This window comes from Petromyzon marinus (genome assembly GCF_048934315.1).
Source record: "Petromyzon marinus isolate PM22_M1 ecotype Great Lakes invasive population chromosome 75 unlocalized genomic scaffold, UKy_Petmar_22M1.pri1.0 chr75_unloc.1, whole genome shotgun sequence".
NCBI lineage: Eukaryota > Metazoa > Chordata > Hyperoartia > Petromyzontiformes > Petromyzontidae > Petromyzon > Petromyzon marinus.
Genome location: NW_027422613.1, coordinates 59143 through 74888, shown reverse-complemented (window position 1 = coordinate 74888; position 15746 = coordinate 59143). Strand labels below are relative to the sequence as shown.

The 15746-nt window shown below is 55.8% G+C and overlaps 1 protein-coding gene across 1 annotated transcript in view; it reads right to left on the bottom strand.

Annotated features, from left to right (window-relative positions):
* The window catches only part of LOC116958288 (protein DDI1 homolog 2-like), a 31396-nt gene extending 15967 nt beyond the window's left edge, over window positions 1–15429 (bottom strand). The window contains exons 1-5 of the mRNA XM_032980831.2: window positions 15227–15429; window positions 10559–10766; window positions 9383–9895; window positions 7802–7928; window positions 4376–4503 (exon numbers count right to left, since the gene is read on the bottom strand). Of these exons, the coding sequence (XP_032836722.2) occupies window positions 4376–4503; window positions 7802–7928; window positions 9383–9895; window positions 10559–10766; window positions 15227–15364 (1114 nt within the window). The 5' untranslated portion in view covers window positions 15365–15429. The remainder of the gene's footprint in view (window positions 1–4375; window positions 4504–7801; window positions 7929–9382; window positions 9896–10558; window positions 10767–15226) is intronic.
* Between the last annotated feature and the right edge of the window lie 317 nt (window positions 15430–15746).

The following is a 15746-nucleotide window of genomic DNA, read 5'->3' as shown; positions in this document are numbered from 1 at the left end:
CGAACTACGTGGTCAAAATAGATGTTAAATAATGTGGGAGCCAGAGGACATCCCTGTCGCACCCCAAGGTGTACAGGGAATGGCTCTGACTCCCGGCCACGTAGTTTTACCCGGGCCCGCTCACCATCATGAAGGTCCTTAATGATCGTGAGCAGAGGGTCAGGTACTCCAAAAGCACGAAGAACGACCCAGAGCCCAGGCCTACTGATGGTATCATAGGCCTTGACCAGGTCAATAAAGCAGAGATGTAGGTCTTGTTGGAATTCCCTACACCTCTGCTGTAGCAGACGGACAGAAAATATGGCATCTGTGCAGGACCGCCCTTTCCTGAAACCGCATTGGGGCTCCGCAAGCCTCTCCTCAGCGTGCCTGGCAAGGCGATGCTGAATAATCCTTGCCAGGACCTTTCCCGGCACACTGAGGAGTGAGATGCCCCTGTAGTTGTTACAGTCTGTGCGGTCCCCCTTCTTAAAAAGGGGGACCACCAGGGCATCCTTCCAATCCTGCGGAACCCGTCCAGTGGTCCAGACTGTTGTTATGATGTCATATAGGGCAGTCTGTGCACAAACGCCACCCTCCCTCAGCATTTCGCTTGGGAGATCATCTCTGCCCGCTGTCTTTCCTGGTCTCAGACTCCGGATCGCCTTCAATACTTCATCAGCAGCTGGCACCTCAGCCAGCCACTCACAGGGGGTGACTTCATCCAATATTTGAGGCACCGCAGCCTCAGCAGGGTCATCCTCACTTTGTGCCACGATGTTTTCCTGGCTGAGGGATTTTCCCTCCCCCAGGACCTCACAGAAATGCTCAGCAAATCTGCGAACCTGTTCCTGGGGGTCGGAAATTGGATCACCGTTTTTTCCCCTAATGATGGTAATAGGTGTGGCGCTGCAGGTTACTTTTTTGATGGAGTTAAATAGAGATTTGTGATCACGGGCCACTGAGGCAGACTCCATCTCCTCAGCAACCCGCGACCACCACCCATCCTTGCAGCGCCTCACGGCTCTCCGAACCTCCGAGCGAAGGCTGCGGTAAGCCTCCTCATTCTCTGACGTGGGATTCTGTAGCCGATGACAGTGGGCCTGTCGCTTTTTCTCAACCATCCTGAACAACTCCTCTGTCATCCAGGGTGTCTGGGGAGGTCTGGACCGCGTACCCAAAGCAGCCATTGCAGCTGCATGAGTCACAGTCCTAAACCTCGCCCATTTACCCTCGACATCAGGAGGAGTCGGGGACGATGCCAATCCCAGCCGCAAGCGATGATGAAATTCTCGCTTGCAACTTTCATCAGATAACTGAGACCAGGCCACTTTAGGTTGGAATGGGGTCCTGGGTGTACACCCACCACCAGAGTGGAAGAATGGCAGGCGCATCTTACAGATGACTAGTCGATGGTCAGAGGGCAGATCAGCTCCACGGTAGGTCCTGGTGTCAAGGACATGGGCTCGCATTCGCTGGTCCGTCACTATGTAGTCCATGGACGGGTGCGAGGGGCTGGTAACCCCTCCACCTTCAATTAATTACCACGAAACTACGAATTAAACTGAAATATGTAACACACAGACACAGACACACACATACACACACACACAGACACACAGTATACACACACACAGATATACACACACACACAGATATACACACACACACAGACACACACGCAGACACAGATACACACACACACAGATATACACACACACACACAGACACACACACACACAGATATACACACACACACAGATACACACACACACAGATATACATATACACACACACACAGACACACATACACAGATATACACACACACACAGACACACACACAGACACACACACACAGACACACATACGCAGATATACACACAGACACAGATACACACACACACACACCAGACACACACACAGTGACACACACACACACACCAGACACACACAGTGACACACACACACACACCAGACACACACACACACACAGACACACAGACACACACACACACACAGACACAGATACACACACACACACACAGACACACACACCAGACACACACACACAGATAGACACACACACACACAGATAGACACACACATACACACACACACAGACACACACACAGACACACACACACACAGATAGACACACACACACAGATAGACACACACATACACACACACACAGACACACACACAGACACACACACACACAGATACACACACACACACACAGATACACACACAGACACATGCACCAGACACACACACACACACTCTCACACACACAGACACACACACACAGACACAAAAGATAAAGATCCCCCATATAGCCTAAACAGACTGTAGGGGCAAGTGCTGTTAGCGAGCACCTATGAAGGCCGGTAACGGTACACGAGGGGGTGGGTGGCCAGCATCACGCCCGACCGCCTTTGTCTCCCTAGTGGCGATGTTTACACACCGCACCAGGTACTCATTTGAGGCTGAGTCGACCTAGGGGAGGCCCGGGACCGGTTCAGATAATCGTCACCGGTGTTGGCCGTGAGCGGGAATCGAACCCGGGTCGCCAGGTTCATAGCGCAGCGTAGCGCTAACCGCTACACTACCGCTCCCCACACACACACACACAGACACATACACACAGACACACACACACAGACACACAAACACACACACACAGACACAGACACACAGCACACATACACAGACACACACACAGACACACACAGACACACACAGACACACACACACATACACAGACTCACATAGACACACACACAGACACACACACACACACACCAGACACAAAGACAAAGGTCTCCCGTGTAGCCTAGGGGCAAGTGCTGTTAGCGAGTAGCAGCACCCTACCAAGGCCGGCGCTGTGACACACGAGGGGGGGGGGGTGGGTTGCCAGCAGCACCACGCCCGGCCGCCTTTGTCTCCCCCGGTGGCGACCTTCGCTATGCAGCGCGCCCAGATAGCGCTTCAGGTAATCGTCACTGGACGGTGGTGGCCGTGGGCGGGAATCGAACCCGGGTGGCCAGGTTCGGAGCGCAGCGTAGCGCTAAGCACCACGCTGACGTCTAAACACACACAGTGACGACGATGACGACGATGATGACGACGATGATGATGACGATGATGACGATGATGATGACGATGACGCTAATGATGATGACGATGATTACGATGATGATGACGCTAATGATGACGATCACGCTAATGATGACGACGATGACGATGATTACGATGATGAAGACGACGATGACGATGATGATGACGCTAATGATGACGACGATGACGACGATAATGACGACGACGATGATTACGATGACGCTAATGACGACGACGATGATGACGATGATTACGATGATGATGACGCTAATGATGATGACGCTAATGATGACGACGATCACGCTAATGATGACGACGATGATGACGACGACGATGATGACGTTGATTACGATGATGATGCTAATGATGACGCTAATGATGTTGACGATGACGCTAATGACGACGACGACGACGATGATGATGACAATGAAGATTACGATGATTACGACGATGACGACGACGATGATGACGATGATGACGACGGAGATTATCATGATCATGACGACGACAACGATAGTTGTGATGGCCAGGCCGCTTGTGACAGATACACAGTAGCTGGTGAAATAAAAATAGTTTTATAGTTTAATAGTTTAGTTTGTGATGGTCAGGCCGCTTGTGACTAAGAGACACACAGTAGCTTCAATGGGGCATTAGCTGGTGAAATAAAAATAGTTTTATAGTTTAATAGTTTAGTTTGTGTTGGCCAGGCCGCTTGTGACTAAGAGACACACAGTAGCTGGTGAAATAAAAATAGTTTTATAGTTTAATAGTTTATTTTGTGATGGCCAGGCCGCTTGTGACTAAGAGACACACAGTAGCTGGTGAAATAAAAATAGTTTTATAGTTTAATAGTTTAGTTTGTGATGACCAGGCCGCTTGTGACTAAGAGACACAGTAGCTGGTGAAATAAAAATAGTTTATAGTTTAATAGTTTAGTTTGTGATGACCAGGCCGCTTGTGACTAAGAGACACACAGTAGCTTCAATGGGGCATTAGCTGGTGAAATAAAAATAGTTTTATAGTTTAATAGTTTAGTTTGTGTTGGCCAGGCCGCTTGTGACAAAGAGATACACAGTAGCTTCAATGGGGCATTAGCTGGTGAAATAAAAATAGTTTTATAGTTTAATAGTTTAGTTTGTGTTGGCCAGGCCGCTTGTGACAAAGAGACACACGGTAGCTTCAATGGGGCATTAGCTGGTGAAATAAAAATAGTTTAGTCTGGTAGGTGCCCTCTGTGCCCGCCGCTACGCCCTCTGTGCCCGCTGTGCCACCTGCCCGAGTCAACGAAGGCCTTGACGGGGTGCCCGTTGACGATGCAGTTGATGTAGAGCATCACCACCTGGCCAAAGCTCTCCGGGGACTCCTCCATGGCGATGGACATGTTCTCCTCCACGTTCTGCTGCCTGCAACCACCACCACCATCGTCATCAACAACAACAACAACCACCACTGTCAACAACAACAACCACCACCACCATCATCAACAACAACCACCACCATCACCGTCAACAACAACCACCACCACCATCGTCGTCATCAACAACAACAACAACAACCACCACTACCATCATCACCACCATCGTCAACAACAACCACCACCACCATCATCAACAACAACCACCACCACCATCATCAACAACAACCACCACCATCACCGTCAACAACAACCACCACCACCATCGTCATCAACAACAACAACAACCACCACCATCGTCAACAACAACAACCACCACCACCGTCGTCATCAACAACAACAACCACTACCATCATCACCACCATCGTCAACAACAACCACCACCACCACCGTCGTCATCAACAACAACCACCACCATCGTCAACAACAACAACCACCACCATCATCACCACCACCACCACCACCATCAACAACAACCACCACCACCATCAACAACAATCACCATCGTCAACAACAACCATCACCACCATCACCACACCATCACCACCACCATCACCATCACCACTACCATCACCACCACCATCACCACCATCACCATCACCACCACCACCACCATCATCACCACCACGACCACCATCACCACCGTCACCACCACCATTATCACCACCACCACGACCACCGTCACCACCACCACTGTCATCACCATCACTACCACGACCACCATCACCACCACCATTATCACCACCACCACGACCACCGTCACCACCACCACCACTATCATCACCATCACCACCACGACCACCATCACCACCACCATTATCACCACCACCACAACCACCGTCACCACTACCACTATCATCACGATCACCACCACGACCACCATCACCACCGTCACCACCACCATCATCACCACCACCACGACCACCGTCACCACCACCACTGTCATCACCATCACCACCACGACCACCATCACCACCGTCACCACCACCATTATCACCACCACCATGACCACCGTCACCATCACCATCACCACGATCACCACCATCATCATCACCACCGTCAGCACCATTGTAGCTGTAGCTGCTGTACGTGGTATAGTGTGTCCGGCATGTACAGTGTGCCCGGCATGTACAGTGTGCACAGCGGGAGGTTACCGGATGCCCTTGGTGATGTAGATAGTACACTGTACACCGTATACTGTACGTTTGTGCACTGTATGCAGTACAGTATACGTGGCGTGTGCAGTGTGCAGTGTTGTGTACAGTGCATGGTGTGCAGTGCACGGTGTACAGTGTGCGCCGTGCGCTGTGTACAGTGTGGGTACGGTGTGTACAGTGTGTGCCGTATGTGTGTTGTGTACAGTGTGGGTGCGGTGTGTACAGTGTGCGCACAGTACACGGCGTGTACAGTTGGCGGTGTACAGTGTGGATGCGGCATGCACGGTGAGCAATGGGCGGTGTACAGTGGGTGGCGAGGTGTGTACAGTGCGGTGTGCGTACAGTATGCGAGGCATATGCATCGTGCAGTGTGCAGTGTGCAGCGTACAGTGTGTAGTGTTCAGTGTGTAGTGTTGTGTAGTGTGTAGTGTTGTGCAGTGTGTAGTGTTGTGTAGTGTGCAGTGTGTAGTGTTGTGTAGTGTGCAGTGTGTAGTGTTGTGTAGTGTACAGTGTGCAGTGTGTAGTGTGCAGTGTGTAGTGTGCAGTGTTCAGTGTGTAGTGTGCAGTGTGTAGTGTTCAGTGTGTAGTGTACAGTGTGTAGTGTTCAGTGTGTAGTGTTCAGTGTGTAGTGTACAGTGTGTAGTGTACAGTGTGTAGTGTTCAGTGTGTAGTGTACAGTGTGTAGTGTTCAGTGTGTAGTGTACAGTGTGTAGTGTGTAGTGTTCAGTGTGTAGTGTACAGTGTGTAGTGTACAGTGTGTAGTGTGTAGTGTTCAGTGTGTAGTGTTCAGTGTGTAGTGTTCAGTGTGTAGTGTACAGTGTGTAGTGTTCAGTGTGTAGTGTTCAGTGTGTAGTGTGTAGTGTTCAGTGTGTAGTGTACAGTGTGTAGTGTACAGTGTGTAGTGTTCAGTGTGTAGTGTACAGTGTGTAGTGTTCAGTGTGTAGTGTTCAGTGTGTAGTGTGTAGTGTACAGTGTGTAGTGTTCAGTGTGTAGTGTACAGTGTGTAGTGTTCAGTGTGTAGTGTACAGTGTGTAGTGTACAGTGTGTAGTGTTCAGTGTGTAGTGTACAGTGTGTAGTGTACAGTGTGTAGTGTTCAGTGTGTAGTGTTCAGTGTACAGTGTTTCGTGTTCAGTGTGTAGTGTTCAGTGTGTAGTGTGTAGTGTTCAGTGTGTAGTGTTCAGTGTACAGTGTTTCGTGTTCAGTGTGTAGTGTTCAGTGTGTAGTGTGTAGTGTTCAGTGTGTAGTGTACAGTGTACAGTGTGTAGTGTTCAGTGTGTAGTGTTCAGTGTGTAGTGTTCAGTGTACAGTGTGTAGTGTTCAGTGTGTAGTGTACAGTGTGTAGTGTTCAGTGTGTAGTGTGTAGTGTACAGTGTGTAGTGTTCAGTGTGTAGTGTACAGTGTGTAGTGTTCAGTGTGTAGTGTACAGTGTGTAGTGTTCGGTGTGTAGTGTACGGTGTGTAGTGTACAGTGTGTAGTGTTCAGTGTGTGGTGTACAGTGTGTAGTGTTCAGTGTGTAGTGTGCAGTGTGTAGTGTTCAGTGTGTAGTGTGCAGTGTGTAGTGTACAGTGTGTAGTGTTCAGTGTGTAATGTACAGTGTGTAGTGTGCAGTGTGTAGTGTGTAGTGTTCAGTGTGTAGTGTACAGTGTGTAGTGTACAGTGTGTAGTGTTCAGTGTGTAGTGTTCAGTGTGTAGTGTACAGTGTGTAGTGTACAGTGTGTAGTGTTCAGTGTGTAGTGTACAGTGTGTAGTGTTCAGTGTGTAGTGTTCAGTGTGTAGTGTACAGTGTACAGTGTGTGGTGTACAGTGTGTAGTGTACAGTGTTCAGTGTGTAGTGTACAGTGTGTAGTGTTCAGTGTGTAGTGTACAGTGTGTAGTGTGTAGTGTTCAGTGTGTAGTGTTCAGTGTGTAGTGTACAGTGTGTAGTGTGTAGTGTTCAGTGTGTAGTGTGCAGTGTGTAGTGTACAGTGTTCAGCGTACAGTGTGCATAGTGCAGTGTGCAGCATGTAGTGTACAGTGTACAATGTACAGTGTGCATCGCGCAGTGTACAGCGTACAGTGTGCAGCGTGTGGTGTACAGTGTACAGTGTGTGGTGTACAGTGTGCGGCGTGCGTCGTGCGGCGCGTCGCACCGGATGTCCTCGGCGATGCGAGCCTGGGCGTCGATGTCGAAGGGGTCCGAGTTGAGCAGCAGGATCCGCTCCCTCTCCCTGCGGCCGCGCTCCTCACGCTGCTCCCGCAGCACGGCGGCAAACCGCTCTGCCACCGGCACAAACACCGCCACAACCGCCGGCGTCACCGCCGCGTCAACGCCGACGACGCCGACGCCGACGCCGACGACGCCGCCCGCGCCAGGCTGGGTGCACGCCGAGACCGGCGAGCGGTCGTCCCCGAGCCGTGGGTCGCCCGGCGCGAGATGGCACCGAGGGGGTCCCCGGGGCAGCCGCGCCGATGATGGCCACCACCACGTCACACTCGCTCACCAACACGTCACACTCGCTCACCAACACGTCACACTCGCTCACCAACACGTCACACTCGCTCACCAACACGTCACACTCGCTCACCAACACGTCACACTCGCTCACCAACACGTCACACTCGCTCACCAACACGTCACACTCGCTCACCAACACGTCACACCCGCTCACCAACACGTCACACTCGCTCACCAACACGTCACACCCGCTCACCAACACGTCACACTCGCTCACCAACACGTCACACTCGCTCACCAACACGTCACACTCGCTCACCAACACGTCACACTCGCTCACCAACACGTCACACTCGCTCACCAACACGTCACACTCGCTCACCAACACGTCACACTCGCTCACCAACACGTCACACTCGCTCACCAACACGTCACACTCGCTCACCAACACGTCACACTCGCTCACCAACACGTCACACCCGCTCACCAACACGTCACACTCGCTCACCAACACGTCACACCCGCTCACCAACACGTCACACTCGCTCACCAACACGTCACACTCGCTCACCAACACGTCACACTCGCTCACCAACACGTCACACTCGCTCACCAACACGTCACACTCGCTCACCAACACGTCACACCCGCTCACCAACACGTCACACTCGCTCACCAACACGTCACACTCGCTCACCAACACGTCACACTCGCTCACCAACACGTCACACTCGCTCACCAACACGTCACACTCGCTCACCAACACGTCACACTCGCTCACCAACACGTCACACCCGCTCACCAACACGTCACACTCGCTCACCAACACGTCACACTCGCTCACCAACACGTCACACCCACTCACCAACACGTCACACCCGCTCACTCGCACACTCACTCGCTCATTCACTCACTCAACCACTCACTCACCCATCCACTCACCCACTCACCCACCCACTCACTCACCCACCCACCCACCCACTCACCCACTCACCCACCCACCCACCCACTCACCCACTCACCCACTAACTCCACACTCACCCACCCACCCACCCACTCACCCACCCACCCACTCACCCACTCACCCACCCACCCACCCACTCACCCACTCACCCACTAACTCCACACTCACTCACCCACTCACTCACCCACCCACCCACCCACTCACCCACCCACCGACCCACCCACTCACCCATCCACTCACCCACCCACTCACCCACACACCCACTCACCCACCCACCCACCCACCCACCGACCCACCCACCCACCCACTCACCCAGCTCCCCGCTGAGCAGGGCGTCCGCTAGTGGCGGATTCCTCTCCTTGAGCAGCGCTAGGTCGTGGGGGCTGCTCAGGAGCATCTCCCGCAGAGCCCGTGGGTCACTCTCCAGCGGATGCACCGAACCACCGCCTCCGCCTCCACCACCGCCTCCGCCTCCACCGCCTCCGCCTCCACCGCCTCCGCCTCCACCGCCTCCACCGCCTCCGCCGCCTCCACCGCCTCCGCCGCCCGCCGCCGGCTGCGCGGGGCCGGACGAACGGTGCGGTGGCGAGGAGGAGGAGGAGGATGAGGAGGAGGAGGAGGAGGATGAGGAGGAGGCGGCGGCGGGGTTGGTGGACGAGTGGGGACGACGTCGCGACGAGGTGGACGCCGGCGAGGAGCCGGACGAGGCGGCGGCGGCGGTGGGGGGTGCGGTGACGGTGGTGGGGTGGGGGTGGGGGTGGGGGTGGGGGTGGGGGGCACCGTGGGAGGGGATCACAATGCTGCCAAAGTCGATGAGAGGGAGGCCTGTGGGGGGGAGAGGGGGGGGGGGGGAGGGGTGAGATACGGGGGCGGGGGGAGAGGGAGAGAGGGGGGAGGGGTCAGATGCGGTGTGGGGGGGAGAGGAGGGGGAGGAGGGGGTGGGAGGAGACACGGGGGGGGGGGGGAGAAAGGGGAGGGGTGAGATGCGGTGTGGGGGGGGAGGGGGTGGAGGAGGAGGGGGTGGAGGGGGTGAGGGTGGAGGGGGTGAGGGTGTGGGGTGAGACATGGGGGGGGAGGGGGAGGGGTGGAGGGGGGGGAGGGGGGGAGGGGGGAGGGAGGGGTGAGACATGGGGGGGGGGAGGAGGGGGTAGAGGAGGAGGGTGTGGAGGGGGGAGAGGGGGGGTGGAGGGGGTGAGGGTGGAGGGGGTGAGGGGGTGGGGTGAGACACGGGGGGGAGGGGGGGGGAGGAGGAGGGGGGGGAGAGGGGGAGAGGGGGGGTGGAGGAGAGGGGAGGGGTGAGACACGGGGGGGGGGAGAGAGGGGAGGGGGGAAGGAGGAGGGGGTGGAGAGGGGGAGGGAGAGGGGGGAGACACGTGGGGGGGGGGGGGGGTGAGAGACGGGGAGAGAGGGGGAGAGAGGGGGAGGGGTGGAGAGACACGGGCAGACAGCGTGTACCCAGCCTGGCACGGCCCCGCCGCTGCTGCTTACCGCTTCCGGAGGCGCCGGCCGGCGCCGCCCCTGCGGCGCGAGGGGAGGGGCCCTTGGGGGCGGGGGCCCCCGCCCCCGCCCCCGCCCCCGCCCCCGCCCCGGCCCCCTCCCTCAGCACGATGATGTCACCGTCACGGAGGCCGCAGACGCCGAGGGTGGTGGAGCCAGCGTCAGGGGCGGTGGAGAGGTCCCTCTCACCCAGCAGCACCTGGGGGGTGGGAGTGGTGGGGGGTGGAGGGTGGGGGGAAGTGGGGGGAAGTGGGGGGGGGGAGTGGGGGGGGAAAGTGGGGGGGGGGGAGTGGGGGGAGGAAGAGAAATGAGAGGATAGGGGGGGCCGGGCACAAGCATATTTGGTTATATACTAGACAAAGACAAAGACAAAGATCCCCCCGTACAGCCTGTAACAGACCGTAGGGGCAAGTGCTGCTAGCGAGCGGCACCCTGTGAAGGCTACCGGCACTGTGGCACACACAGAGGGGGTGGGTGGCCAGCACCACCACGCCCGGCCGCCTTTGTCTCCCCAGTGACGACGTTTACTTACACACCGCACCAGGTACTCATTTGAGGCCGAGTCGACCTAGGGGAGGCCCGGGACCGGTGCAGGTAATCGTGACTGGTGTTGGCCGTGAGCGGGAATCGAACCCGGGTCGCCGGGTTCATAGCGACAGCGTAGCGCTAACCGCTACACTATCGCTCCCCACAACACACAGACACACACACAGAGACACACAGACTCATCACACGCACAGAGACACACAGACTCACCACATACACAGAGACACACAGACTCATCACAGAGACCCACAGACTCATCACACACAGAGACCCACAGACTCACCACACACAGACACCCACAGACTCACCACACAGAGACCCACAGACTCACCACACAGAGACCCACAGACTCACCACACAGAGACCCACAGACTCACCACACAGACAGCCACAGACTCACCACACAGACACCCACAGACTCACCACACAGAGACCCACAGACTCACCACACAGAGACCCACAGACTCACCACACAGAGACCCACCACACGGAGACCCACAGACTCACCACACGGAGACCCACAGACTCACCACACAGAGACCCACAGACTCACCGCACAGACACCCACAGACTCACCACATAGAGACCCACAGACTCACCACACAGAGACCCACAGACTCACCACACAGAGACCCACAGACTCACCACACACAGAGACCCACAGACTCACGACACAGAGACCCACAGACTCACCACACACAGAGACCCACAGACTCACCACACATAGAGACCCACAGACTCACCACACAGAGACCCACCACACAGAGACCCACAGACTCACCACACAGAGACACACAGACTCACCACACAGAGACCCATAGACTCACCACACAGAGACCCACAGACTCACCACACAGAGACCCACAGACTCACCACACAGAGACCCACAAACTCACCACACAGAGACCCATAGACTCACCACACAGAGACCCACAGACTCACCACGCAGAGACCCACAGACCCACCACACAGACACCCACAGACTCACCACACAGAGACCCACAGACTCACCACACAGAGACCCACAGACTCACCACACAGAGACCCATAGACTCACCACACAGAGACCCACAGACTCACCACACAGAGACCCACAGACTCACCACACAGAGACCCACAGACTCACCACACAGAGACCCACAGACTCACCACACAGAGACCCACAGACTCACCACACAGAGATCCACAGACTCACCACACAGAGACCCACAGACTGACCACACAGAGACCCACCACACAGAGACCCACAGACTCACCACATAGAGACCCACAGACTCACCACACAGAGACCCACAGACTGACCACACAGAGACCCACCACACAGAGACCCACAGACTCACCACATAGAGACCCACAGACTCACCACACAGAGACCCACAGACTCACCACAGAGACCCACAGACTCACCACACAGAGACCCACCACACAGAGACCCACAGACTCACCACACAGACAGCCACAGACTCACCACACAGACAGCCACAGACTCACCACACAGACTCACCACACAGAGACCCACACACTCACCACACAGAGACCCACAGACTCACCACACAGACTCACCACACAGACTCACCACACAGACTCACCACACAGAGACCCATAGACTCACCACACAGAGACCCACAGACTCACCACACAGAGACCCACAGACTCACCACACAGAGACCCACAGACTCACCACACAGAGACCCACAGACTCACCACACAGAGACCCACAGATTCACCACACAGACACCCACAGACTCACCACACAGACACCCACAGACTCACCACACAGACCCACCACACACACAGAGACCCACAGACCCACCACACAGAGACCCACAGACTCACCACATAGAGACCCACAGACTCACCACACAGAGACCCACAGACTCACCCACAGACTCACCACACAGAGACCCACAGACTCACCACATAGAGACCCACAGACTCACCACACAGAGACCCACAGACTCACCACACAGAGACCCACAGACTCACCACACACAGAGACCCCCACACAGAGACACACAGATTCACCACACACAGAGACCCACAGACTCACCACACAGAGACCCACAGACTCACCACACAGAGACCCACAGACGCACCACACAGAGACCCACAGACTCACCACACACAGAGACCCACAGACTCACCACACAGACACCCACAGACTCACCACACACAGAGACAAACAGACTCACCACACACAGAGATCCATAGACTCACCACACAGACACCCACAGACTCACCACACAGACTCACCACACAGACACCCACAGACTCACTACACAGAGACCCACAGACTCACCACACAGAGACCCACAGACTCACCACACAGAGACCCACAGACTCACCACACATTCACCCACAGACTCACCACACAGAGACCCACAGACTCACCACACAGAGACCCACAGACTCACCACACAGAGACGACCCACAGACTCACCACACAGAGACCCACAGACTCACCACACAGACACCCACAGACTCACCACACAGAGACCCACAGACTCACCACACAGAGACTCACAGACTCACCACACAGAGACCCACAGACTCACCACACAGACTCACCACACAGACACCACACAGAGACCCACAGACTCACCACACAGACACCCACAGACTCACCACACAGACTCACCACACAGAGACCCACAGACTCACCACACACAGAGACCCACAGACTCACCACACAGACTTACCACACAAACTCACCACACAGAGACCCACAGACTCATCACCACGCAGAGACCCATAGACTCACCACACAGAGACCCACAGACTCACCACACAGAGACTCACAGACTCACCACACAGAGACCCACAGACTCACCACACAGACTCACCACACAGACACCACACAGAGACCCACAGACTCACCACACAGACACCCACAGACTCACCACACAGACTCACCACACAGAGACTCACAGACCCACCACACAGAGACCCACAGACTCACCACACACAGAGACCCACAGACTCACCACACAGACTTACCACACAAACTCACCACACAGAGACCCACAGACTCATCACCACGCAGAGACCCATAGACTCACCACACAGAGACCCACAGACTCACCACACAGAGACTCACAGACTCACCACACAGAGACCCACAGACTCACCACACAGACTCACCACACAGACACCACACAGAGACCCACAGACTCACCACACAGACACCCACAGACTCACCACACAGACTCACCACACAGAGACTCACAGACCCACCACACAGAGACCCACAGACTCACCACACAGAGACCCACAGACTCACCACACAGAGACCCACAGACTCACCACACAGACTCACCACACAGAGACCCACAGACTCACCACACAGAGACACACAGACTCACCACACACAGAGACCCACAGACTCACCACACAGAGACCCACAGACTCACCACACAGAGACCCACAGACTCACCACACAGAGACCCACAGACTCACCACACAGAGACCCACAGACTCACCACACAGAGACCCACAGACTCACCACTCAGAGACCCACAGACTCACCACACAGAGACGACCCACAGACTCACCACACAGAGACACACAGACTCACCACACAGAGACCCACAGACTCACTCACACAGACACCCACAGACTCACCACACAGACACCCACAGACTCACCACACAGAGACACACAGACTCACCACACAGACACCCACAGACTCACCACACAGACACCCACAGACTCACCACACAGAGACCCACAGACTCACCACACAGAGACCCACAGACTCACCACACAGACACCCACAGACACACCACACACAGAGATCCACAGACTCACAACACAGACTCACCACACACAGAGACACACAGACTCACCACACAGACTCACCACACAGACTCACCACACAGACACCCACAGACTCACCACACACAGAGCTCCACAGACTCACAACACAGACTCACCACACACAGAGACACACAGACTCACACACACAGAGACCCACCACACAGAGACCCACAGACTCACACACACAGAGACCCACCACACAGAGACCCACAGACTCACCACACGAGTCCCACCACACACACAGAGACCCCCACACAGCAGTGGATAGACCCTGACCCACCCCCCTCCGGCCAACACCTGCATGCGACTGCTGGGGATTCCGCTCTCGGCCTCGCACAGCGCCTTGAAGTCATCAAGCTGCAGGTCGCCGCCAACGTCCAGCGTGAACGTCGCCTCCCCTAGGTCCGCTCCGACGGAAAACACCGTGATCAGCATGGCGGGTGCGCGTTGCCGGCGGTGGTGACGGAGGGGGGGGGGTGGGGGGGCCTGCCTCGCGGACATCCCACAGGCAAACAAATAAACAACAACATTAATAAACACACGGGAGAGTAAACAACTACAACATTAATAAACACACGGGAGAGTAAACAGCGAGCGAGGGGGCCCCCCCAAGCGAGCGAGGGCCCCCCCCTAAGCGAGCGAGGGCCCCCCCCAAGCGAGCGAGGGCCCCCCCCCAAGCGAGCGAGGGCCCCCCCCCCAAGCGAGCGAGGGGCCCCCCCCAAGCGAGCGAGGGCCCCCCCCCAAGCGAGCGAGGGCCCCCCCCCAAGCGAGCGAGGGGCCCCCCCCAAGCGAGCGAGGGGCCCCCCCCAAGCGAGCG